This window comes from Parasteatoda tepidariorum, chromosome 7 (assembly GCF_043381705.1).
Source record: "Parasteatoda tepidariorum isolate YZ-2023 chromosome 7, CAS_Ptep_4.0, whole genome shotgun sequence".
NCBI lineage: Eukaryota > Metazoa > Arthropoda > Arachnida > Araneae > Theridiidae > Parasteatoda > Parasteatoda tepidariorum.
This window is the reverse complement of record NC_092210.1, coordinates 50,099,442-50,125,951: the sequence shown is the minus strand read 5'-3', so window position 1 is coordinate 50,125,951 and position 26,510 is coordinate 50,099,442. Positions and strand designations below refer to the sequence as shown.

The following is a 26,510-nucleotide window of genomic DNA, read 5'->3' as shown; positions in this document are numbered from 1 at the left end:
TCGCAATGAGTAATTTTTAAATAGCGTACAAATACGAAAAACGAGATCTGATATTACAACTGCGTGATAACGAATCGCAATATTGGATTTAAAAATGCGTGAATACGAATCGCGACGTTGGATTTTAAACTCGCGAGAATACAGATCGCGATATTGAATTTTTAAATTGAGTGAATAGGAATTGCTAGTACGATTTTTAAACAGCGTAAAAAAAGTCGCAACACATAAGTTTTAAATAAGTTAAATACGAAAATCGATGATTGATATTAAAATCGTCTGATTAAAAATCGCGATTTTAGCATATTCCAGCGCAGTTCCTAATATTTAAAATTCCGAAAATCAGCCAAACGAAGAAAAAAAAATCAATTACCGGTGGTCGAAACGAAACGCTTAGACTCCTTTCCACTCTATAGCAGAAGTCGCGGTAATCCGACTATCGTTCGGGCGGCTTGGGTTTCTCCAATAGGACTTCCCAAAAATTTTAGTTTTTGGAACATGGTCGGAAATTTTCAAAATTGGGAGAAAAAAAGCGGATTTCCGCTTTTTCGTGGAAGTCTTTCATCCCTTGGAGACGTGAACGGCAAAATGATCTCCAATGACTCACGGCAATGCGGATTAATATTTGAAACTGAATTCAGGTTTGCCAAATTTTGGACGTTTTGTCTCAGAATGGCGCAGCTTTGGCAGAAACTGAGCTGAATGTCGCAAAATGGCGCAGTTATGCCGTTTTGTCTCAGTTTGTCGCAAATGGCGCAGGCGTAGCATCCCTGAACGTGTAATAAAATGAACGCAGCAAAGAAATTAAGTACATCAACGAGAATAAAATATGCATCGATTGCTTTACTACTTCCTGTGAAGATTAAAAGCAGTTTGCATAACAACTTAACACCTATTTCGAAACGGCAAATCCATCGGGACCGCAGTAACATATCGTATTAAGACAATATCGTGATCGTACAAAAACGAGCATGATGACATTAAAGATTCATCTGTTCCTCATAACAATTTTCAAAAAATGGAGGATCGTGTCGCAGGGTTTAACAAGGCGTCACAGATTACAAATCCAGCTGTAAGTGATACAACATTTCACGTGAATTCATCTGGATACCGGCAGCTTTGTCTGTGCGCCATGAAGGAAAAAAGGATTCGCACATCAAAGCATCGAGCGTGTCCTGTGTCTTGGCAGGTAGCCAGGGTCTCAATCGTGCAATTCTTTTACTTCCTCGCGTGAAATCTTAGGAAAGGAGCCAAGCGACCACTCATTAGAAGTATTAGAACGAGCATGGAAGTATAATGAACTTCCGCCGAAGTCAAATAATCTTAAATTCACAGAATAAATTCTTGTGGAAAAAAAATACCTCATAGTAAATATCTTTAATAATATTGCACGATCATTTTGAAGTTTACTGACATTCCGTTTCTAAATTCAGGATATGGGAAGCTAATTATAGGCTGGCCTAAGCTGCGTGACTCTTATATAATTTATTCTGCCATACAAAATACTTAATACATTTATTTATGTTTACATCAATTAATTTCTCCACTTTGAACTTGCATGAGAAAAAGTAACTAGTTTTGTTGGTGTCTAAAGCTTAGAATGTTATAAAACAATCAACCGATCATTTAATTTAACCCAACCGATAATGTTAATTTAACTCAACCAATAATAAATATTTTAAAAGAAAACATAATGGTTGTGTACAATTTTTGCATTACATGGTTAGCTGCATCGATGCATCTCATTAGCCCTCTCTGGCAAGATTTCAGGCATCTACGAATCGCACAAAATTTATAAGATATAACTAAGTAAGACGAAGGATTACCACTGCAATCCCTGACGCAAATTTATAACATAACTGTCTTGAAAGAAAAAAAAAAAGCTAAATATTTGAATAAATATGCCTTTTGCCTTTCGTACGAAAATCAAGGTTCCACTGCAATCCTAGACGCATATTAAAAGGTTTCCAGCATCCAGAAAGAATTCTAAATATTTGAATAACTAAGCAAAAAAAAAATTTTTTTTTTCATAGTTGATTTTACACAACACTCTATCTTCAAGATTAAGATTGTATTTGAATTTTGATTAAATCTAACTTTAACTGCATTAAAAATTACCTTTGGCAAACTACTCTGTTCTACGAGCGTTCAAATACACTACAAATTTACCACGCTTACTATAACTTATGGATAAAATTACATCCGATTATGATTAATAAATTCATAAGATGATTCTACTTGAACAGCTAATGGTACCATTATCTGATTAAAAGTGATAAAATAATTCTCGATCCATATTATGAAACAATTCAATCAATTAAACAAATACGGGATCGACCTAATTTTAATGATTCAGTTTGAATGAAAATCATAAAAGACTTCGAAAGAATGTAAGAAAGGGAAGGAAAAAGTAATTCCCAACAACTAAAGTGAAACTTCTGATTTTTCATTTACACACATTAAATTTGATGAGGAGAAGAAAAAAAAGACAATAAGCACATTTTCAGTGTTTAAATAGAGGGAGACAACATCGCGCTCGATAGGCAAAAGGAGAATCAAAACTTGCTGGAATAAGCATTGTTACAGTCTAAAAATACAACATTCTTTGGGTGTCAAACAGTGTAGCAAAGTTAAGAGAACTCTCAGCTGCTAACAAAGTACACAGATCTGCCGGCACAAATAAAGAAACCCTAATTACTTGAGATGCAGAAATAACAACAAAGGCGGATCTGTTATAAAATTACAATACCAACCAACTTGATTTTTAAAACTCCAAAGTGAAATATTGTTTTATTCTCTCTAACATCCCGATAACCCTTTTAAAGATTTCAATTAGAAAAGAAAAAGGAAATTTAAAGATCAAAATCGAAAAAATCAATTATGTTAAGTAAAAAATTTAAAGAAAAAGAGGTTAAAAAGTCACTTCCTATTTCAAGCCTTCGTTTTTATTTTCGCATATCCTAAGTCATTACCTCTTAACAACAATATAAATTATTCTACTAGACAACTCATTCAAACGAAGCCTTTTAAATACACATACTTCCGACAAAAAGAAGCCAGGAAAAGCAACAAGTTGTATAAACTAGGACAAAAGATAAGAAAAGAATCACCATGGCAACATATCCAGTACCTTGCATGGCTTCTAACAGAATTTAGAGACAGAATGAAGTGATGAGTACAGTGGCCGCCACATGAAAGGATAAATTGAATTTCACTTTCAAAGGAGAAGACAGTATGGTTAATACATCCTTTCATGGACCGTAACATCTATTTGCAGCAGAATCCCATTTCCGATACGATCAGCAGGAGGCTATGTTCCACTAAGACCATTGGTCCAAATAATGTACAGCACAAAATGACATTTTCGCATCAGGAGTGCAATATCTGCGCCGTAGTCGAGCATAGTTAAGTAAATGCATGATGAAGTTTATGCAGCAAATTCATGCAACTTAATACAAAACATATCACATTTAGTCTCTCTTTAAGGAATGCATAAATAACATTGTAAGTACAATAAAATACATTTATTGAAAAGCGACTACATTAATAATAAGTTATCTCTGAATAAGTTATAATATAAAACTGTATTATTCAAATGTAGCATTTAATATTAATTTTAAATAAAAAACTATTTTACTTCTGCGAGGATTGATCCTCCTCGCATTACTTGGACTAAATTAAATTTACTTATATCCATTAGCAAAAGAAATGTTTACATAGGTGAATTTTGCACTTTAAAATATATATTCATCGATTGAATTGATATGAATCGTGCAGAAATTTTTACATATGAGAGAAAGGACGAAAACTAATACTAATGAGAAATTCATCCTTTGAATTAGTACTTCCCAAAGTGTGGTACGCGTACCCCCAGGCGTACGGGAACAGTTTAGTGGGGGTACGCCTTCCTATACTAAATATCTTGAAACAAATGAAACTTTAAAAAAAAAAAAAAAAAAAAAACTTAAAAATAAAGCTAGCCATGAAAATTTACGATTACGTATTTCTATTGGCTATTTTCTGCAGAGTTAACAGCTAATAATTAGAAGTGTCAACAGCCAGTTGTGATTTTTAACTTTTGTGCAATTTTTTTATAGTGAAAAATACATTCATTTTCATGCTGGTACGTAGGGTTACGAAAAATTTAGAATGGGTACACAAAAGTCATAAGTTTGGGAAACACTGCTTTGAATCAATAAAGATGTTGTTCAACTATTTCTTTAGCAAAACATTTTTGAAAGCATATTTTTAAGAAAAATAAAATTAAAATCGTAAGTGTCTTAAAACAGCACGAGGGAGGGTTTTAATTGTAATAAAATTAAACCATGATATCTTTTCAATTTCCTGGAAAAAGAATTAACATTTAAACTGAGCCAGACTCTGTTCCAAGTTGTCACACAATATCCATTTATTAAATTTAAGATTGATTAATATGCAGGATATTATGGTTCAACCCGAAAGAGTATGGTTTCAGCAAATTTACGGTTTAACAACTTACAAATTAATGTATACCTTTTTCTAAATAATAACATAACGTTAAAAAGATACGAATGGCACATTTATTTACCAGGGGAAGGCGTGAAATTAAATCTGTTTTCTCAACCCAAACGGAGAGAAGGCTTGGACAGTTGGACTAGTTGAATGCGCCTAGTGAGGCCTACGTTTGCTATTTTAAAGCTTTAAAATACGGTTACTAATCGCTATTTTTGAGACAGATGTAGCATCTTAAACCAATTAATTACAAACACAGTGCATTCGTATTATGCAATTTTATTGATTATTTTCTAAATATACGTTTGGTGCTACACGATTACATCAGCTCATGCGTCATAAAATGCTAACTCAGTTAGAGGAGGTCGGGGGTTCTTTCTTTGAGAAATAGCCCCGTTAGCAGAATTTACAGAATCTGCCTTTAAAAATTCTAATTTTTCTGCTACTTCCAACGAATACAGGCAGATTATTAATGTAAAAATTAAGCCTAATCTAAGATATATTTAGCAGAATTAAGAAATATTAAATAAAATGAAGTCGTATGCAAAAAACTTTCCATGTTGTATAAATTTAATTTGAATTTTATACAATACTTTAGCTTTGCGGATAAGGAGAAAAAAAAATACATATTAATAAGAGCAATAAAGAAATCAGAATGTAAGGATGAACTCGCAAAATGATATTTAAAAAAAAAAAAAACTTCACTTTAAAGAATGAAATTAACAGAATTAACTTATGGTGTTCTGGTTAGTGTCATTTTAAAGTTTCTCCAAAGAAATTCACACATACTTTTCAGACAAATAAAACAATAACCAGACTTTTTTTGGGTATCAAATTTTTTAAAAAATAAAACAAGTTCTTTAGTTTTCACGAATAAAAATAAAAAAAAAAATTTTTTTTTTTTTTTTTTTTTCTAAATTTTTCTGCTAGCAAATCTCTCTCAATTTTTTATTTTTTTAAAATCTAAGGTGGAGAATTATCTGCAAATACTGGGATAAACTGCAAGGTTTCTGCTAACGGGGGGACAACCTTTATCATATTCCTACGAATTAAAATTAAATTAATAACTCACTACTTCAATCTAAATTCCATCTCTGTGATCGCATGACTATCCTCAACCGACGCGTGAAAAAAATCATACTGATCTCACACTGAAGTAATACGATGAAGATGAGTTTTTAAAAATATTATTTTAGAAGTTTGTACGGCTAGTTTTTTTTTTTTTTTTCATAAAAAGAACAATTTCTCTCTCCATTATCTTGTACATTACGTCAGCTAAACAAAAAAAATATCCGACAAGTATGATCATAATATATGTATTAACCACAAAATATTTAATATATTACAAACTAGTGCCCCTATGAGGGAAATCCATTACATGATCGATTATTTGGAAAACGGTCGTAAAAGGAACGTTTAAATATTATATAAGCACACAAGAGGGTGGAGAAATAAGAGCATTGCGCACATAAGAAGCTATGTATTTAAAAAAAAATTATTTTCAAATTGCTTTTTAAATGCTAAAACAAAATATGAAAAAATTAGGGGGGGAAATAGATTCTTAAATAAGAAGGGAAGAAGTTTGTAATTTGCTTATTTTTGCAAACAAAAGAAAGCTTATATAAAATTTAAATAGCTTTATATGAATGTCGAGGAGGTAACGAGTGGGTTCCAATAATTGCACAACATATTAGAATCATAGAAACATTAATTTATCGATAACCTTCAGTAAGGTAAGCATTTCTAAACTAGATTTTTGCAATATTCCACACCCCCCCCCAAAAAAAAAATTTTATCCCCCAATGTACAGCAAAATAAAACCAATAAAAAAAGTAAGCGTATACGTAAACATGCTCATTGTATTAAATTTTTTTAGCCATTTTTTCATCGATTAAAACGTTTATTGTTAATGCCACATAAAAATGTAGTTTGTAGATCAGGGAATTATATTAAAAATTGGTTCGCAGCTCCATATGAGAGATAATAAGTCCAAATGTTTGTAAGAAACGCATAAAATAATTAAACAAAGTAGTCAACAAATAACAAAATTATCCACAGAAATATTCTTAAAAGCATTTTAATGACGGGAAACATCGTCTGGCGAGAATATATTCTTATGAAAGAGAAATCGTGAGACATATGGCGAAGAAGAAGCAGAGCAGAGCAAAAATCAACAAGAAAAACTAGCCGACGAATCGCTCCACTGGGAACTTCCAGGGAATCTACAGCCAGTGGGGAAGGGGGGAAATGAATGGAATCCACCGCCAAGCATGAGCGATTTCCAAGTCAAGGTCACTTTGCCGATTCCATGTTATTACGGCATTGCGAACTCCAACCAACCGACTGCCCGAGTTCACTGGTAAAGACACGCACGTTTTTCGGAGATGAGGCAACAGGTTTTTCACACAAATCGCACATTAAGGGTAATCGCACTTGTAGCTAACTTACCTTGGTCATGGCAGTCACTTCCAACAATCCGTTGAGGTTACTTTCGGGCATCGGGGCGGCTGTTGTTCGGTGTCCGAATGACAAATTAACAATAAAACGGCGAAAGCTGGAAAAACTCTCCGATCTTGACGGAGCCGGCGTTCATGAAATAATCTGAAAGAACACCCCTGTCATTCGCGCGTGGTACCTTCCTCTCCTAATACCTAGCAGCGGGCGACAATCGAGCTCTGCCGCAGACAGCTACTATTCATTTGGAGGCACGCGAGGTTCTCTCTTTTTCATAGGATTAGGATAGGGGAGGGAAAAACACTGAGGAAAAATATGGGAGGAGAGGGGAAAAAAGAAAGTGGTAAAAAATAAGTCGCTAAGGCTTAATTCTGAAATGGTGCGCAACACGCAATGACAGATTTCTCTGACACGGCTAGGATACGTAAATAAATAATGAGAAATAGATCTATCACACTCTATTCATATATTGCATAATGGTTGAAAGAGGAATTTAATCGCATAATTGAACTTTATCGAATAAAATATAAAATTTAAAAGTTCCATTAATATCATATATATTGAAATAATAATCGATACTAATCTATTTCAAGCTACAAAAAAATAATAAACTTAATGCAACTAAACACATAAACCAGCATACATTCCGAGAACCTGAAAGTAATTGTAGCGTGTATTATTTATTTTTATTAAACTTATTTATACGATATTTTTTATTCGAGAAAATCGATCCCTAACTACAGATATTCAGCAATCATTCTCTAACTATATAACTTTACAAATACACATTAGAAGCCAAAAATTTAATATACGAGCGAGGAGAAATAGAAAATAAATAAAGACCACTACAACTACAATAAAAACCACCACAAAGAAAGGAAACACAAAAAATATTAAAGCCAGACCGTTTACTTGAAAAGAGATAAATTTTTTTTAAAATCGTATTCGTTTTATTACCATTTTTCTCAAGAGTAATTCCTGAAATTTTTAAAACATTTTCTCCTTTTCCTAGATTAAATAAAAAAAATTGTGGCCTTTAATGAGGGTATATATATATATATATATTTTTAATGATTTAATTTAGACAAGAATTCGAAATATATTTTAGGCATTGTACATAGCGAATTGTAGTAGAGGAATAGCTGTAAGATTTAAAAAGAAAAAAAAAATACAATGAATGAAAAATTAGAACGCGTTCAAATCTACACACTAAATCAATGAGCGCACATTTGATTTTTTTATTATCTTTTTTCTTCCTGCCTTCAAACTTTTCTAACCCTACCACTTGAATAGCTCTAGTCTCATTAACAGATTTATTAACAATCCTTTATTTATATTTAGAATTTCAGAGAAGTAATCCTATAAATAATGTTAAAAAACAAATTTAACATATAACTACAAATAACTAAATTATTAAAAAAGGAAAGTAAGGACTGTTTGAATTTCCTTGCGGTATAAAAAGATCTGTTTCTATCACTACACATATTTTAATACTCCAACAGGAAAGAAAAAAAAAAAACATCTATATACATATAATAACACTAAAATATCTGCCAATCCCCATCTTTGTAAAATGCAGAAAATTCATTACAAAATTGCAGGACAAATTACTTAAAATGCAGAAGAGTCAAGATAATTCAATTTTTTATTCCTACTGCTTCCAACATTACATTGGTATATAGCATTCATAAGAGGATATTAATATGTGATAAGTAATACTGAATGTTTATAGAATTTCGTTTGTTAATTTAGTAAAATTAATTATGTAAATTTTGATTGTGTTTACAGTCCTTTATAGACATATATCAAAAGATTTTACTGCACTCATCTATGAAAAATGTTTAAGAACTACAGTTATTATAAAAAATTTATTCTTCAATCTAATTGAGGTTTGTCGCTTTCCTACATTAAAAAAATGATAAATCAAATAGCTAGGAAAATTAATATTATCTTTAAACTGTATTGCAATTATAAAAAATGATTTTATATTTCTTCTTTTTTTAAAGCCTTATTTCTCCCACTTGAATTGGAAGAAACTTGCTATCTCTGGTTCTAATCATAGGGATTTTAATCAATGGTTGGTAAGAACCAATTTCAGCCATTCTGCACGATATCAATTTTGATCAGATTCAGCCCACTGAAATTCACCATTCAATTTATTTAACAAAAACCAATCAAATATGTAATCATCATTACTAGATGTAAACCAAGTTCACATCTGTCAAAATGTAACAAACACCAAAACTAATACAATTTTTTTTAAACAAAAGTCATAACATGAATAATCTAACACCAAGATGTATCATACCAACACATGTTTTAAATTTATGTTTACAAAAGCCTTTTTATATAAGTTGGATATAAGAAATAATAACATAAAAGTAATTTTGTTGATATTTCTTAACTTAATTGGTTTCGTAATTAATTGCGGAATGATTAAATAAAATAATCTTACTTATTTTGAATATTTTCAACCAATTTTTGATGGTTAAAACCACTTATAACCATTGCACTAGTCAAAATCAGTTTTCACTCATTAAAATATAACCTCCACTACTACAGAGGAACCCGTAATTTAACATAAATCCATTTATAAAATTTATGAATATCAAATTTAAAAACTCAATTTAGAATAAATATATCAATTTGATTTTAAAATCAAATCTTTTTCATTAACCAAATTCTTCCTCGGTGTATAAGTCTTTCTGTTGCATACACTCATGAAATCATACTCATAGAAGATATTATTAAAACAAAACTTTTAACAAAATTTAGTTTAAACGAACTTTTTTTGGAATTCTTACAGCTTAACATAGGACATTTTTTTAGTTTCTTTTGTTAGGTTTTTTCCATCTTGTAGAGCTATTTACAATGTCCTGGAAGAAATAGGTTTCTCTCATAATAAATCTAAAGCCTGCAAACTTTAAAAATTGAGAAAATTTTTCGTCTTGAAAATATTAAACTCTCATACACTAATTTTCCTGAAGATTCGAGATGTTTTAAACTAAATATTTATATAATATGCAGCTAACTTACTATTTTATTATTTTACCCTCAATAATACCTACCCCCTATCTGCAATCCTTATATTACAGAAAGAAAAGTTATTGACATTTTTTATTTCCTTTACTTTTTAATTGTAAGGAATACATATTATTTTTGGAGATAGTCATCTTTTATACTATATCCAGTGGAGATTGTCAGCCAAGTCAAAATTCCGGAAAATTTCTTGAGTAAAAAAAAAAAAAAAAAAAAATTTAAATTGAAAAATTAGAAAAAAAATTTAACCAAGTTTTTTTTTTCTTTCTTTCAATATTTCTTAGGTTACCTAAAATATTTTTAAAATTTTACACACACCTATACCATTTACACATACCTATGATGACCTGGAGAAGTAATTAAAATGTACAAATATGTCTTTCTTTCTTAAATTTATGATTATAATAACTATTTACTGATAAAAAATGAATATTAATCATGAATGTAAGCTTATAAAGTATCGGTCTCTCCCTTACAAAATAAACTGTGTTTTTAAGTTCCACCTTTGAAAATTTGATCTCCGGAAACAACCGGATCACTGTTAGCGAAATAACTGGATTTTTTCCGGAGCACAATCAGTCCTGCATATCTCGCACACAAAGCAACTTATTCTCTTGTAGATACATATAAGCAAAACTACACAAAAGAAATTAAGCAAATAAAATTTTTTATATCTTACCTTTATGCCACCTGTGCCAATAGATGAATTCCTGCAAAAAATAACAGCAAATTAAGTATAAAATTTACTATAAAGATAATTTTAAAGCAATAAATACAATTAGCAAATAATTATATACATAAATAAAAGTTTCCTAAAAAAACATATTAAATCTGACACCATTAGAGTGATATAATAATACACAGTTATTCATAAAAAAGCACAACTTAAAATATTCAGAAATGAAAATATTAGATTTGTGTCCAAAAATTTGCACAAAACATTTCAAAGGCGTTTTTCAATGCTCAAAGAAAATATCCTCAGTTCTAAACACAAGCTAATTTTAAATTTCCTCATTGCTGAAAATCATTATCTTTAATTTAAAACGGACAAATAATTTTGATATTCAACGTTTTGATTATGAATCTCTTAACCTAGAGAGATCTTTTATCCTAAATAAAAATCCTTTCAATAAATAGTTCTCGATTTTATATCAAACAATTTGCAACCTTGAAGTAACTACTAAACATTAAAAATTATATCACCTATACCTTACATTTTAACTGAACAGTTTTTCTTAATGTTCACATTTCATATCATTTTCCAAACTCAAACATAACTTCCCATAACTCAGAACAATTGGAAATATGGTATATTACTATTTAAAAAGCATTTCATGATAATTTTTTTAAAAACAGCCAAAAATACTTTTTTCTTTATTTAGTTAAAACTTTTTAAGCAGATTTCACAAAAGACAAAAATAACTCTGAGATTTAAATCTGGTAGCAGAAATCTGGGACAGAGTCAATCTGCTAAAGTTAAATTTTATATGTGATTTCAAAGCAGCCAGGCAGAGATTATTACTGTAAAGGATTAGCTTAATCCGACATATATTTAGCAAAAATTGGGTATTAAATATAATAAAGTTAAATGTAAAAACTTTGTTTCATAAAATTAATTTAAATTTTATACAACCCTATTTTAACTATGCCAAGAAAGACAAAAAACATATACATATAATCAACAGATGCAGTGATAATCTGCAGCCTAGCTGATGTTCCTGAGGGTCCTACTAGGGATTTAATAAACAATCCATGATTACAGTAAGAAGCAATCCCTCATTTATTCCCCCTTATTTACATGTTGAAGGCAACTCCCTTATTTACATGTTGAAAGCAAATATAATAACTTTTTTATAAACATTAATGCTTTAAGCGATATTTTTTTTTCCATCAGTAAACTTGGTAATATCTTTTTTGTCAGAGCAACAGTCCCTTGCAAGTCTTGGCTGCCTCAACAACTGACAAACCCAGCAGTCTTATAATATATTTGAATAAAATTAAATGTTCTTAATAGAATTCACGCAAAAATTTAAATTTTTAAAAAACATTTTTTCCCTTCATATCAAAAATTTATAATTCAAAAAAATAAGTTTAATATATATAAATATTAGAGAAAAGGTTGGTTGGTTTTTTTAATAATATCACGTAATACTAAAGTTCATTTTAAATAAATTCCAACAAAAAAGAAAGAAACTAATGCTCACAGAATTAAATATTTTAAAATAAAGAAAATTTATAAGGTTTACACAAAAATCAAAACAAAATCACACCAGTACAAAATAAGATTAATATTAATTTGGTACTAAACTCCAGACATTCTTTTCTCGATTTCTTGATCTATTATACATGGGGCTAACTGCCAAAAAAAACAATGGAAGAATAATTTGGATTTACGATGAAATGGGAACAAAATTGCACCAAAAAGCAATTGTTTAAATGGGCGATTAGAAACTCTAGAAACTCATGTTGTAACAATATAATAGCTTGAAAGAAGAAAAAAACGGATCGCAACGAAGAAAGACATCACAATTTGCAACAAAAAAATTATCGCTTAAATTTAAGATAAAATTTTAAAACGAATAAAACTTGTCAATAAGTAATTTTCTAAATGTGTTACTTAAAAATTACCTCATTGTAAAAAAAATCTGAATTTTTTAAACCACGTAGAGTATAGAGCAATAATAACTTAAAATAATTTAGAAATTAACTTTGATTTACATTGAAATCAACGCAAATAAAGCACATCAAAATGTGATCAATTAAATGTGTGAATTATAACTCACAAATCGTAATATTGTATTAAGTGAATTGGGATCTTAAAAACCACATAAAAATTAGTACGTAGCTAAAACTGCCAAAAAAAAAAAAATAGTTCCAACGCTTGTTCCATGGGGCCTGGACAAGAATATTTTCTACATTGGGACACACTTTTTTCATTCTATAACATGATCAGCCCATTTAATTCTTTAGAGTTCTATGTATTTGATTAAGTCGAATAAGCCATCAACTGTGCTCCTCCAAAAATAATTCTTAGTATTTGCCACTTGACTGCAAGAACATTCTTTTTTGTGTCACTGCCCATTTTACTAATGAGTAATGAGGTTTGACTAGATATTTATAAATTAAGAGCGTATGTTTCCCTTTAATAAAGTCTGATTTTAGATATTCCTTTAGTCCGTAAAAGCATTTGTTGGCAGCCTCAGAATTTCAGATGCGATGTTGTTGTCAATAATATCAGAGCTCAGACATGTAAAGCTATAAACTTTTGCTAATTTATGTGTACCAATATGCAGATGGGTAATAGAGTGTTATTTAAGTGCACTGTATGTATCTGGTTTTATTTAGGTTTTGCATTCAGGTATTAATTTTGTATGTATTAGTATGTATGTATCAGAATTTATTAGCATTATGTATTAGTTTTGTGAGCATTAGTATTTTTCGTGCATTAGTTTCATCTGGTGAACGCTCTGGAATTATCCTGTGTTCCGGAAATAAGACGAGAGACTAATAAACAACTAAAGAAAACATTTATTAGATTAAACAAACATCTCACACGCCCAGCATGCTCTCGTCGATACAGCTAGCAGTTGAAGAAAATATGTGGAAGAAAAAGCAATTATCGCATCCATGTCGTCACTTTTATACTCTGAAGATCTGCACTACTTCAGTTCGCTTCACCAATAGTAATCGCTACCACAGTGACGCCACAGTTTGTTTGTATCTGCATGCATTAATTTTTTTCCCTAGATGACTGTAACAGGGGTGATTGTGAGCCCAAGTCAAAATTCCGGAAAATTTCTCGAGTAAAAAAAAAAAAAAAAAAACAAATTAGATGAAACAAAAATTTAAACAGGGTTTTTTCCTTTTCCTCAATCTTTCTTAGTGTACTTAAAATATATTTAAAATTTTGCACATACTTATGTCATTTACACATACTTATGATAACCTGGAGAAGTAATTGAAATTTACAATCTTTCTATCTTGAGTTAATGATTATAATAACTATATACTGATAAAAAATTAATATTAATCTTGAATATAAAGCTTATAAAGTATCTGGCTGTCCAATACAAACAAATAAAATAAACTGTGTATTTAAGTTCTACCTTTCAAAATTTGATTTCCGGAAACTTCCGTGATCAATGCTTTTTTTAAACGTCTGGACCTTCGATCTCCGGAAACTTCCGGATCACAGTTAGCGAAAGATCCGGATTTTTTCCGGAGCACAATCAGCCCTGCTGTAAGATGTATTATACTTGGCTCCTTTTTGACTAGAAAGCCTGTTTCAAACCAGCAATTGTTCTTGGAATGATCTCAATATCATCAGCAAATGCAAAAATTTGGACAGATTTATTAAATATATTTCCTCTGATGTTGATTTTTGAACTTTTCAAATGCTATGTTGAAAAGTTAGTCTGACCAAATTCTAATTTTCATTTGACTGATTTTGTTCAAATTACGTTTTTTGCCATAAGAAAGCATATTTTATCGAACTTTTCTTAATTTCAGAATTACTTGAAAATTACTCTTACTAAAGTTATACTCTTTTCAATTTCAGAATTACTAGGTTACCAGAATAATTTTATCAACACTGAATAAATAACTCTAATTAGTTTCAATTAATACGAAAGTAAATTTTTAAAGATTTGAAAAAATTATTAGTATCAATTCAATCAAGTAATTTTAGTGGTTGATCCCTCAACTCAACATTTAAAAATTCTATGATATGATTACTGTATTGTTGATTGAAATCAACTATTTTTAAAAGAACATGAAAAAGAGGAATGAGAAATTGTGTAACTATTAAGTCCATTGTACAAGATTCTTGCTACTGCATTTACTTTAAATAATAAATAAGCTTATGTACTCTGAATTCATTACCATAAAAATATGCTAATAACTATTGAGTTACTTTTACATAGAATAAATGAATTATCAAAAAGGTTTGAACAATGAGTAATATGGGTAAGGCAGTATGTCTGAATCTTGAATATAATTAATAGAATCAAAACTTAAAACTATCAAATTTGCAATCTCTACTAGTATTTTTTAATTAAAATAAAAAGATGTAAATGCTGAATCCAAAATCCAAATGTTTCAATTCTTCAACAGTATTTAAAAATTTCATTTGTATTCTTAGAAAATGGGATGTACTTAGCACACACTAAAAATAGACACATATATATAAAGAGAAAAAAAAAATTTTTATAAGAAAAGTCAGGATTATCAAGGCAACTACGAACCCTACATTAAGGAGTAAGGAACTATTAACTGCTCTTCTGACCACTATTGGGACAATTTCTCCCATATTGTGGCTATCCTAATATTTTTGAGTACCAGGTATCCTAATTCATCAGATAAAAAGAATGTTCATTCAGAGATGGTAAATGCTTGTATCTAATTCTGTAACTTAAAATATCGTTTCCATTAATTAATTAGCATATTTATGTCACACCCTTAAATTATTAAAATTGAATCTTAATATGTGAGGATCTGTTTACTAAATCAAAAGTCATTCAGAATGTTCTGACTGCACAATGCTTTTTAATCCTTAATTTTTTTTTACTGAATTGATACTATAGTTTTGTGTATTCAGGTCTCCATTTTCTTATGGATCTCTGCAGTCGTTATGCTGACACCAAATGAAAATTCCTGAAAGTTTTATGTGCAAAAACTTGATAACAAGATATCAATTTATATTCATATTTAACACAATATTTTGAACTAAGATTTATAATTAAATTTAACTTAAATTACCTATCAAAGAAGAATATCACCCTTTTACAGCAACTAATTTAAGAAAAAACTTAGTTATTGCTAGAATCGCGATATTGGATTTTAAGAATACAAAAAATACAAATCAATAAATAAAAAAATGCAAATCAATGGTTTTGAGATAGCAGAAAATCTGCAACAAAAAAAAAATTCATATGGCCTGCTTTTTGTTTCCAGACCTAGAAGGATGCTATAAAAAACCCAGAATTCAGGCACACCCCTGGAATACAATCACACCTGCAATGTAAACTATTTAATGCAAATAATTATATTTTTAATACTTACACGTCATTTCGAGGAACATCACCATTTCTCAGAATGAAATTGTTGCTATTAGGTAAAACAGGCTTTATCTCAGCTCTGTAACATAATTAAAAAAAAAAAAAAAACATTAACTTATCAATTAAAGAAGTCCTTACACAAAACTAAAAGACATCACTGAAAAATCAGTGAAAATATACTATGAACTTTAGAGAGGACACAACTTTACAAATACAGCAAGACAGTAAAAAATAGAGAACTGATTTGTTATGCCCCTCCATCAGATGTTTAGAGTTTTTTTCTCACCTACAACTTTGGGCACATTTTTATTGGCATATTTTCCTCAAGTCAACATTCCCAGGCACTATTCAAAACATTTGCCGAAAACTAAAAGGAATAGTCCTGCACTAAAGATTTTTCAGATCACTTTTAAGTTTATTTTGGTATTCTTAATTTATTCAGGCAAAGTAGATAAATTGGAAAAAATACCTAGAGTTAATTCTTTTTTAAAAAAAAAAAAAAAAAAAAAAAAAAAAAACCTTAGTACAGTGAATTCTCTGGAATTTTTCTACTGGGTGCAAAATAAACATGAATGAAAATTTTGAGCATACATATCGTTTCTAAGTTAATATGAAAATCCAACACTACTTAAAACAACTGAGCAATTCCCTAACTTTAAAAAAAGAAAAATAACGAAGTATTAAATTCTTTACAAATGTTTAATGGATAATAACACTTAAACTTGAAAAAAAGCAAAGAAAATATTAAGCTGTGACCTTCCATTTTCCGATCATTACATCAAATTTATCCCCCTAACAGCAAATTCAACCAAAACACCACATTAGTAGTTACAAATGTTGGCAAAAGAAAAAAAATTCTCAAAAAACAGGTACAAGCACATAAAAAATCTAATCACTTCCAAAAATATCTTTCATTTTAATTTTGACCATTAAATCTTAGACAAAACAAAAACCACTTTTCATTTATCGAAAATTTGTCAAAATAAAATTATCAATATACTCTTATTATAAGTAGTAAGGGTTCTTTAGCTTTTTAAATACTCCAAGCATGACCTATATGGTGGAAAAGTCAAGAAAAAAACTCTTAATTCTATCAACTAAGAATATAAATTTATTAAGATTATCAATAGTGAATGGAAGAATTTTATTATTATTTTTTTTTTGAATAAGAGTTTGAAGAGATTGCAGATGCAGTGCTCTCCTTAAGGGCTTTTAGCCCTGTCTGCCAGTTCACCAGAGTTGGCAAGTTTTTGACAATTGACAGTTTTATCCGTAGTGGCAAAAAAATCTTTGTTAGTTTTTAAAAAACTGTCAGAAACCCAAAATTTTGGCATAAGGATAATTATTAGATGCATATTAAATTACAGGTAATCAATCATGTTCTTGAATTATTTTACATTAAACTTTTTTATTTGATAATTGCAATGGAAAAAAGATTTTGGTGTAGAAAACATTAAATATAAATAAAAATATGTATAACTGCAATTTATCCAAAGCATTAATTTAATTATTGAAAATAAAAAGTTATCATTTCGAAGCTCTCTGTACTCAGAGTTCATTTTTCAGTTTTATATGAATAAGACTAACATTCAAAATTATTCTTTTGATTGCAGCTAAGCTGCATGGACTAGAATGTAGAAACTGTGATAACAAAATAAAATAAGATGCAATTAGAAAATGTATTCTAATAACTAGACCTGGAAATTTAAATTTTCAGTTTGTAATCAATGGCAGGCAGACTAATAACCTAGTAACCACTTTTTTCTCAAACCTAAGGAGTCAGTGACCAATATCGATAGATCCTTTTCATTGAATAGCCACTTTTTTAAATATATTTTTGCTTGGATTAAATATATATATTTTTTTAATTCAAAAATGAAATATGTGAATTGTCAAAGAATTCTCCTTCCATGCGGACTTTTTCAACACATTTAATGGATTTTGAAGATTTAACAATTTGAAAGGATACATTGGACAGGATACAATTTGAAAGGATTTTTTTTTTAAAGAGACCAGTTGTTTATTTAGTTTAAATCATAACTCCTTTTTGTTGACTCGCCACTCAACATGTGGTTACTTTAAGGTTTAGTTATAAATATTGAAAGTAAATTAATTAAACCTTGAATTGATTGATTTTAAATATTAACTTATTTAAACAAATGTTCATATTTTTTATAAATTATAATAGTTTACTTACCAGGAAATATAATATAGTTATGATTTATAGGAAATATTCATGTGCATATAAGCAGGGCACAAAAAATTTTGAGGTAGGGTAATATTTCCTTAGAACAAAGTTATTTCTTTAGATCAAAATTTCCTCCCATTTATTTTCTTTTTTGGTTTTGTTTGCATAATTTTCTCAAAATATTTTTTGAAAGTTTATACATTGTTACAAATTTTTAATAATAAAAACATATAAAATCAGATTTTGTCCAATTCTTGCATAAACAAGCATATATATTAAAAATACTATAAATCAAAATACATTTAAATAGCAATAATTTATTAAAGATCCTACCAATAAACTTAAGGTATCCATCTATTAGGTACTACTCACATTCATATTATTTTGTTATTTATATAAGGCAAAAAAAATTCTGATCAAACAATTTAAAGTGCAACAGAGTTAAATAATAATTGTTTTAACATTCCCTAAATATATAAATCTACTGTATCACTATTTCTTGGCGCTGGAGAATGACACATGCTGGGACATGTCATACCTTTTTTTCAATGCTTTTTTTGAATATTTAGCATGTAAAAATCCACAAATGGAATCACTGCATTAACAAAATCAGCTAAGCATTACTGGCTTTGAAATCAGAATAGTATACATTTGAGGGATATTTCCACAACTTGATTTGTCACCCTAACTGCAGCCTTTAAGGCGTAAAACAGATTTCAAACAAGCAAAATATTTTTAAAAAAAACATGTAAAGGTTTGCTTGGTGTTGGCTACGAGTTATACCCTTCAGTTGATTTCCGGGCAGCACAAGGGAACCTAACATGTCTTTGTGATCATTCACCCACAGTACAATATGGAAATCTTCTCCCAATTGATATCCTCACATTACTTTGCAATTAAACTCATTAAAAATACATGTAGCGAAAGTTTACTAGCTTTATTCATGTACCTTTCTATGTCTTAATTCTTCACATACTGGAGTTATTAAATAGCAAGCATGATTATTAAATTCACAGAGAAATACTTGCTAAATTACTTTTAAAATAGACGTAAGAGATGGAATAATTTAAATGTTGCGCACATACACACACACTAAATGAACAATATATTATAAAATATTGAGGAAAAAAGACAATACTACATAGTAAACGAACGATTGATAATTTATTTTATAAGATGTAAATTGCGAGAAAGTGTCACATACGCAGATCCACCTAAGATTTATAAAGTTTCACACAGGTTTAAACTAAACTTTTATTGACTGCAATAAAGCCAACGCTTTAAGTGAAAATGTTGCAACTTCACGAAAGTAAACAAAAGTAATAAACTGATGAAAACAAAGTAAAACATAACATAAAGAATATAAATGAAATGTACGGGCTAAATCTTTAACAATTTAACATTCATGTTTAAACATTTAATTGCGTATATTCAACACGTGCCTTGGCGCTAAACCAAACAACTTGTTGATAAAAATTACAATGCAAAATTTTACGACAAAAATGTTTTTAATGTTAAAAGTAATTACCAGAAAATTAAAAAAAAATTGCTTACCCATTCATCGCAGAGCCTTCAAAAAATGCACAATAAAACAAAATTCAATTACAAAGCTCGTCTTTGTTTGGTCAATATGGCGCGATTGAGAAGAATTTTATTTCCCTTTCAATCTTAGGAACAATATTTAAGAAAAAAACATACAAAAATATAAATTTTACGCACATGTAAAACAAAAAAAAAGTCACTACAAAAACAATAATAACGGCGTGATAACAATACTTTATTTTTGCGTCTAAAAAAAATAAAATTTTAATCTGCAACAGGTAGAGCCAAAAAAATCATATTTAATGTTGCCAACGGATCTATCAAAAAATTATAAAAATTATTTTCTTCTCCACTATGAATATCATTCTTATGCTAACCAAGAGCAATTCAGTTAATTTCAGGAAAATTCTTTCACAAACATTTTAACCACAAATTAATGGATTTACAAAAAATTGGTCAAAAATAGTTAACTTCTAGGTCCTTCCTATCGGTACCTTGGAAAAGGCTCAACCAATTTTTGTCACCCAATTGGCTATCCAGTAAGTCGTGGCTATAGAGACCGAAGCGAGAAGGAATTCACTGCAGGTGAATATTATGCTGAAGGGACAAGAGTTTTAATTTGTTTAGGATGGAAATACTCATTTTGTCGCCAATTTGGGTCCAATTGTTGAGGTGTTGCAGGGAGCTGCGGCTATCAGAGAGTGTCCAAAAGTCTTCAAAACAAAGGTCATTTTGCACGCTTGGGTGTCTGAAGAGCTGAGACAGTCTTCCATCTCCGGGTGCTCCAGTCTTCGGACAAACAGAAGCTGCAAATTACCTTACCATGAACCAGTTGACGTTTGTCATCTAACACTGGCTATTTGAGCACTGGAAAAATTCCCGTTAGATCAGTCAGTCTATTGAACCATTTTATCGGAAATTTAATTAACTATTTTATAGGACCTTTCGATGATCATTGAGTTTGGAAACATCAGAGTCACAGTTTCTCACGATGTTTTGTATTGACATGACCACGCGTTGAGGGGGGGGGGTTATCGACGTGATCCGCGCTTTCAAATCAAACATTTCTCTATAGCTGAATACTACTTAAATTTTGTTGAATCTAGAAGGCCGATTCATTCGTGGGTGCTTAAAATTGTCCTTGAACTTTTCTCTATCTTATTCATTTGTATAGTAGTTTGGGTCGACTTTTTGTACAAAATCAGTATAGGACAGTGCATTTTAAGGTCCTGGAATTTTTAATTTTAGTCCCATTCACTGCGAATGAAACGCAAATAAATAAGGCCTGTTATAAATTTTGATTAATTCAATTCCACATTTGTTGGGAAGCACTTCGACACTGGTTCTCCAGACATTAATGAGCTTCCTGTATTTTCGCAGTTCAGAAAAATAGTAAAATAAATTTTAAAATTTCAAATAGATAAAAAAAATCATTTTAATTTTAAATTATAAGTAAATAAGAAAGCATTTTTCTACAGTTTTTCATCTGTGAGAGATCCTTTTGGCTTTTTCTTCTGATACCCATTTCACTTGACTGTCAATGCACGAAAATTGAAAAATAAAGTTCCTTCAAAGCTCTATCTTTAAAATCCGTACTCAAGAGGCTTGATCAATTATCCCGGGGCTACTTAAGGCGTGGCTAAAATTCCTTAAAAATTATCTGAGTGTTTGTAATAATTAGTTTTCTATTTTTATTTACTTTTTTTTTTTTTGCAAAAAAATTACAGAGAACTTGTTCAATCCTTTATAAAAGCTATAATTTTGTATAAAAGGTCTCCAAAAATTCTAAAAAATATTTAAAAAAAAGGTTTTTTGTAATGTAAGAAAGAGGCCTGCAATTAATTTCCTCCTGATGCCCGTAAAACCTTTGTTGTCCCTTGGACATGATGTTAATAAAAATTTTGTTTTCTTCTTCAGGATAGAATCGACTAAATATTTAACAAATTATTTCTTTTCTCTTTGAATTCAATTAATTTCACAAAACAAGAAATAGACTGATTTCACCGAAAATCATTCTATTTTTTCCACATATAACACCGCCGAAAATTCGTTTAAAATCTTCATTTTTTAATACCTAGTCAATTTAATCAAGAAGTATGCAAAATTTCAATAATGTACTTTAAGAGCTTTTGAGAAATAATGTGCTGTAATGTGAGAATAATGAGCTTTTGAGAAATCATATCTCTCACAAAAATATTTTTTATGAAGCGTCACAAGAAATAGGGTTTTAACGGCTAAATTTTAAAAATCATTGGTAAAAAATTTTGCAAAATATTGTTAAAATTTTGTTCCTTTCTATGCTTAAAATTTTAATATAATATTCATTTTATTATATCAAAAATAAAACAAAGGTAAATTTGCGTTAAACTCACTGATGCTGAAGTGATTAAGAAATTAACTTTAATAAAATTTGACAAAATAGAGAACATTCAAAGCACAGCTCAGCAGAAAACGCAATCAAGCACAAAGCGCAGCACATTAATTCATCAAACCTTGCACATTTATATTAAAAGAAAATTTGTACAAAATTAAAAGATAAGAACGCTCATACTCATGTTTACAGCTTGATACTATTTTTACTAATGTTTTAATAATAGCAGAAAAAATTAGTATTATAACAACTAAAGACTATTTCATCTTATAAACTAAGCAGATTTAACAACTACATTCAAAATTTGAACGAAATTAAATTATTTCAATAGTATCTGAGATATGAAAAGTTAAAAAAGTCTTAATTTTAAACTTCTGCTTTTTGAGAATTTTTTCACTGGTGTTTTCGAATTTCTGCATTTTGTTTATTATGATGTAAATAGTTTTAAATCTCATAATTAAATATTTGTCGATGTTCAATCATTAACAAATAAACATCATAAGATAATTAAGTTGATAAAATTTCCTATAAGATCGATATTATTCTTTAGTAAAAACTGCTATGCCTACACTCAGACTTCCATTCACCAGCACGGTACATCAGTGCGCTTTCAAAACGGTATTGGAAAAAAAAATTGAACATTTTTAGAGGAATGAATTACAAAGTTGGCATTTTAATTGCAGAGTTGGCACTTTTTTTTGCCGGCCCTAGTTAAGTTTAGTGATAACCACTGGCTGTAAGGGGGAAAAAAAAAAACGGATTTTTGCAGTGACATACAATTTTAAACATTATTTTTAAGAATTTAATTTTACAAGTCAAAATACAAAATCTGAGCGAAATCGACTCTCTGATCTTATTCTTAGAATTCGAATGTTAAAAATACGATTTTTTAAACCATTTAGATTGAGCACTATTACGTGAGATTTCGATCATTAAATCAAGAGTTATTCAGAGTGGTCCATTTTTTTCCGCACTAAAAATGAGGTGAAACCTTTTTGGAATTTTAAATCAGTTTTGAAATCATTGCTTTATTACTATTATTTTTATTTATTTATTTATGTTTTTGAAAACTATTGAAAGGAAAAGCTAACTGCAGTAGAATTTTTGTTTCTTCTTGCACCTATGTTCTTGCATTTGAAAATAAGAAGGGCACTCTCTCTCTCTCTCTCTGCCATTTTATTTATAAAGATTTATAATTACTTTTGTAGTTATCTAATTATAAAATTTACCTTCCGTTTCTTCTTCTATAAAATTTATTTATATAATCTTGATTTCATTAACAATTTGAAACTATTTTAATTAGAGGTCATGATGTTAACATTCATGTACTCGTACTTTAATAAAGAGAGATTGTTTATCTTTTTCGCCAAAGGTTCTTTGTTTTCGGGTCTACTTGTGTCGAGAGCAAGTTCCATTTCTTCGCTTGAGAAAGAATGAAATTCATTTAGTTAACTTTTGTAATTTCCTTGAAGTTTGTAAATATTCGCGATCGCAACACTCGAATACGCCATCTGGGGAGAGACCGGTTTCATGCCTTTAGCCCTTCTCCCTTCCCTCGCCTCCCCTTTTCAGTTGTATAGGAATGTAGTACGATAATTTCCCTTTTCTTAATATTTCTCCTTTTTATTTAATGAAAATATTTTTTAAAATTTCTATGATACTTTTCTTTAGAACTATGTTTAATGTAGTTTTCAGTTCCATATAGTTTTTTAAGTTAAAGGATTTTAATCTATGTGAAAATCAAGAGAGAAACTAACGTGCTTCCTTCCTCTGTGACTTTCCACACGCTAATGGGGAAAGCATGTGAAGTGTTGCCATAGGAAAAGAGTTCTGCTCTACGCCACCTGCAGCCCATTTCGATCGCCAATTGTTTATGTACATTGGTTGCTTACATATAAATTAAAAAAGTCATTTTTCTAGATGAAATTAGTTGCGGAACCTTGTAGAATTGATCAAAATAAAATTTTATTTTTTTAGCATTTTTCGCAACTTGTATATCAAATTATTGCAGTTTTGAAGATATATTATAAGAACTATAAAAATGACGGGTAATAAAATAGTGAATGATAGCGAGTAATGAACGAAAACGCCATTTCTTTACACAACATAAGCGATTAAAACACTATATTTTTCAGACGATATAAATATAAAACGATTAAGGTAAATATAGTTGAATGGAAATTTCGAGCACCTAATCTTAATCCTCAATATATAGATTCAAAATCGATATCGATTACTTAATTCAGATTTTGCTATTCCGTAGTTCATTTGCGTTGCACTAGAGCCGCACAATGGGCTATTGGCGACGGTCTGGGAAACATCCCTGAGGGTGATCCAAAGAAATGCCATCACAATTTTGATCCTCTGCAGAGGGGATGGCACCCCCGCTTCGGTAGCCTGACGACCTGCACTCGAAGTCGAGTCCTTTACTGTAGAACAGTTTAACGAGGGCCAACATCACACGCACTCGGTCCCTCCGCAGACTGATCCAAGTGGTCACCCACCCGCACACCGACCGCAGCCAGTGATGCTTGACGTCGGTGATCTGCTGGGAACCGTGTCTTAACGATCAGTCCACACGGGTAACTAAATAGCAGTCAGTCGAAATGATTACTGGAAAAAGCAAAAAGTTAGATGTGGCACAGTCGACGCGCTTTTTAACAACGGACGCATTCAGGAATTAGGCAGAGGTTCCTGCTTGAAAAGTTCATCACAGTCTCTACCCACAATGCCCCGCAGTGTTCCTCAGAATGCTCCGGGGACACATGGAAAGCTTTCGGGTGAGCCCAGTGCCAATACCGCTGCTTCATAGCTCACTGCTGGTAATGCTAGTGAAGAGAAATTCGAAAGCACGAGTCCTTTTTCTATTGAAGCCTCTGGCCCTTAACGGAGGCACTTTGCTGACGCTGATGGACTATCCAAAAGCTAGCGAAGGAAAATGAGACAAAGGATGAAAGCCGTTGAGAGAGGTGGTGGTGTTGAGAGACCTAGGCCTCCGGACACAACATCTACCCTCAGTGTGCCGATTCAAACTGGTAAGAAACCCAGAGAGAACCCAGTTCCTGGGGGGGGGGAGGCTCAATCCGGGGAGGTGGTCTTTTTGGTGAGGATAGTCAAATCAGGGAGGGGGACCCCACCGGAAGCCTTCAATTACGCACAGGCCATCAGATCCTCCAAAATTGTTATTGTCAAGAGGGATTTTTCCACAGACAGGTTCTCTTTGGGGGAATCTGATGAGATTCGCAAGGAGATCTTGGCCCTGACTGACGACATCCCGTTTGGTGAAAGGATGCCCGAAATCTTCAGTAACCACCTGCTGAGAGGTCCCATGGTTCTCCAGAGTAGAAATGACACAGTGGATCGGATTAGAATTACACGATCAATAATTTCCCTTGTCGGGAGGCAACAGAACACGTCAGGTATTGCCGAGAAATGCAGTAGTTCACATTATATGTGAACTACTGCATTTCTTCAAGCAACACCTGCATTCACCCTAGCATGCAGGTGTTGCTTATTATTTGTTGAAGAAATATCTGTTCTCGTAAATCCAAATGCATCTTTAATTTGTCTATACCCATCTTATCTCCACAAGTTCCTTGGTGGTCTTCCGAGCTTAGTATCTTACGCAAAAAGTGTTGGAAGCATTTTAACAGGGCAAAGAAATCTGGTGAATGGCAAACCTACCGTAACACTCTCACGGCTTATAACAAGACTAATAGAGCGGCTAAATGTCGTTCTAGGTAGACTTCCTGCGATGGCATTAAAACAATTTCTGCTATCACAAAGGTACCAAAAATTCTTACATAAGACTACAGTTGCTACCGTAATGCTATTCAGCTTCCAAATGTAAAGTATAGTGAGAGAGGAAATGAAATGGCGAATTGCAAATAGCTCACCAATCCTGTAGAGAATGATACTCTTTACAGACTATGTGTAGTATGAAGTTCGCCACGATGGTGGTCCAAGTCTTATGAAAATGTCCTATGGGCTATTAAGTCTTCCATGCCCTATAAGTCGCCGGGCATGAATGACACTATGCCTGTGATGCTTATTAAGGGTATTGATTTATTTGCCCTTATTTCATGCAGGTTCTTTTGAGTTTGTGTAGCTTTTGGGTATATACCTCATTCTTGGAGGAATACCAGGGTAGTTTTAATCTCCAAACAGGGGAGGATAGCTACTTAGAGGCTAAATTATTTAGACAAATCAGTCTCACCTCTTTTGTTAGAGGATATTTTAAGGACTCTGTTCTCATTAATAAACCATTGCCCCCTTAACAGCATGCTTATCAGCCTGGTAAATCTACTGACTCAGCTTTATATGAGCTCTCCTTCTTGCTTCAGTAAACTCTTTCAGATAAAGAGATCGCTCC

At 30.9% G+C, this 26,510-nt stretch overlaps 1 protein-coding gene across 2 annotated transcripts in view; it reads right to left on the bottom strand.

The window, feature by feature from the left end:
• Positions 1-20,259, bottom strand: part of LOC107453795 (polypyrimidine tract-binding protein 1 heph) — an 82,230-nt gene extending 61,971 nt beyond the window's left edge. Inside the window, exons 1-3 of one of the 2 annotated variants that reach the window (XM_016070744.4) lie at positions 19,780-20,259; positions 16,042-16,116; positions 10,661-10,691 (exon numbers count right to left, since the gene is read on the bottom strand). In XM_016070744.4, the coding sequence (XP_015926230.1) occupies positions 10,661-10,691; positions 16,042-16,116; positions 19,780-19,787 (114 nt within the window). In that variant the 5' untranslated portion in view covers positions 19,788-20,259. Of the gene's footprint in view, positions 1-6,936; positions 8,107-10,660; positions 10,692-16,041; positions 16,117-19,779 lie in introns of those variants that run through there. The other variant, XM_043040731.2, reaches the window with a different exon arrangement.
• Positions 20,260-26,510: the final 6,251 nt, after the last annotated feature.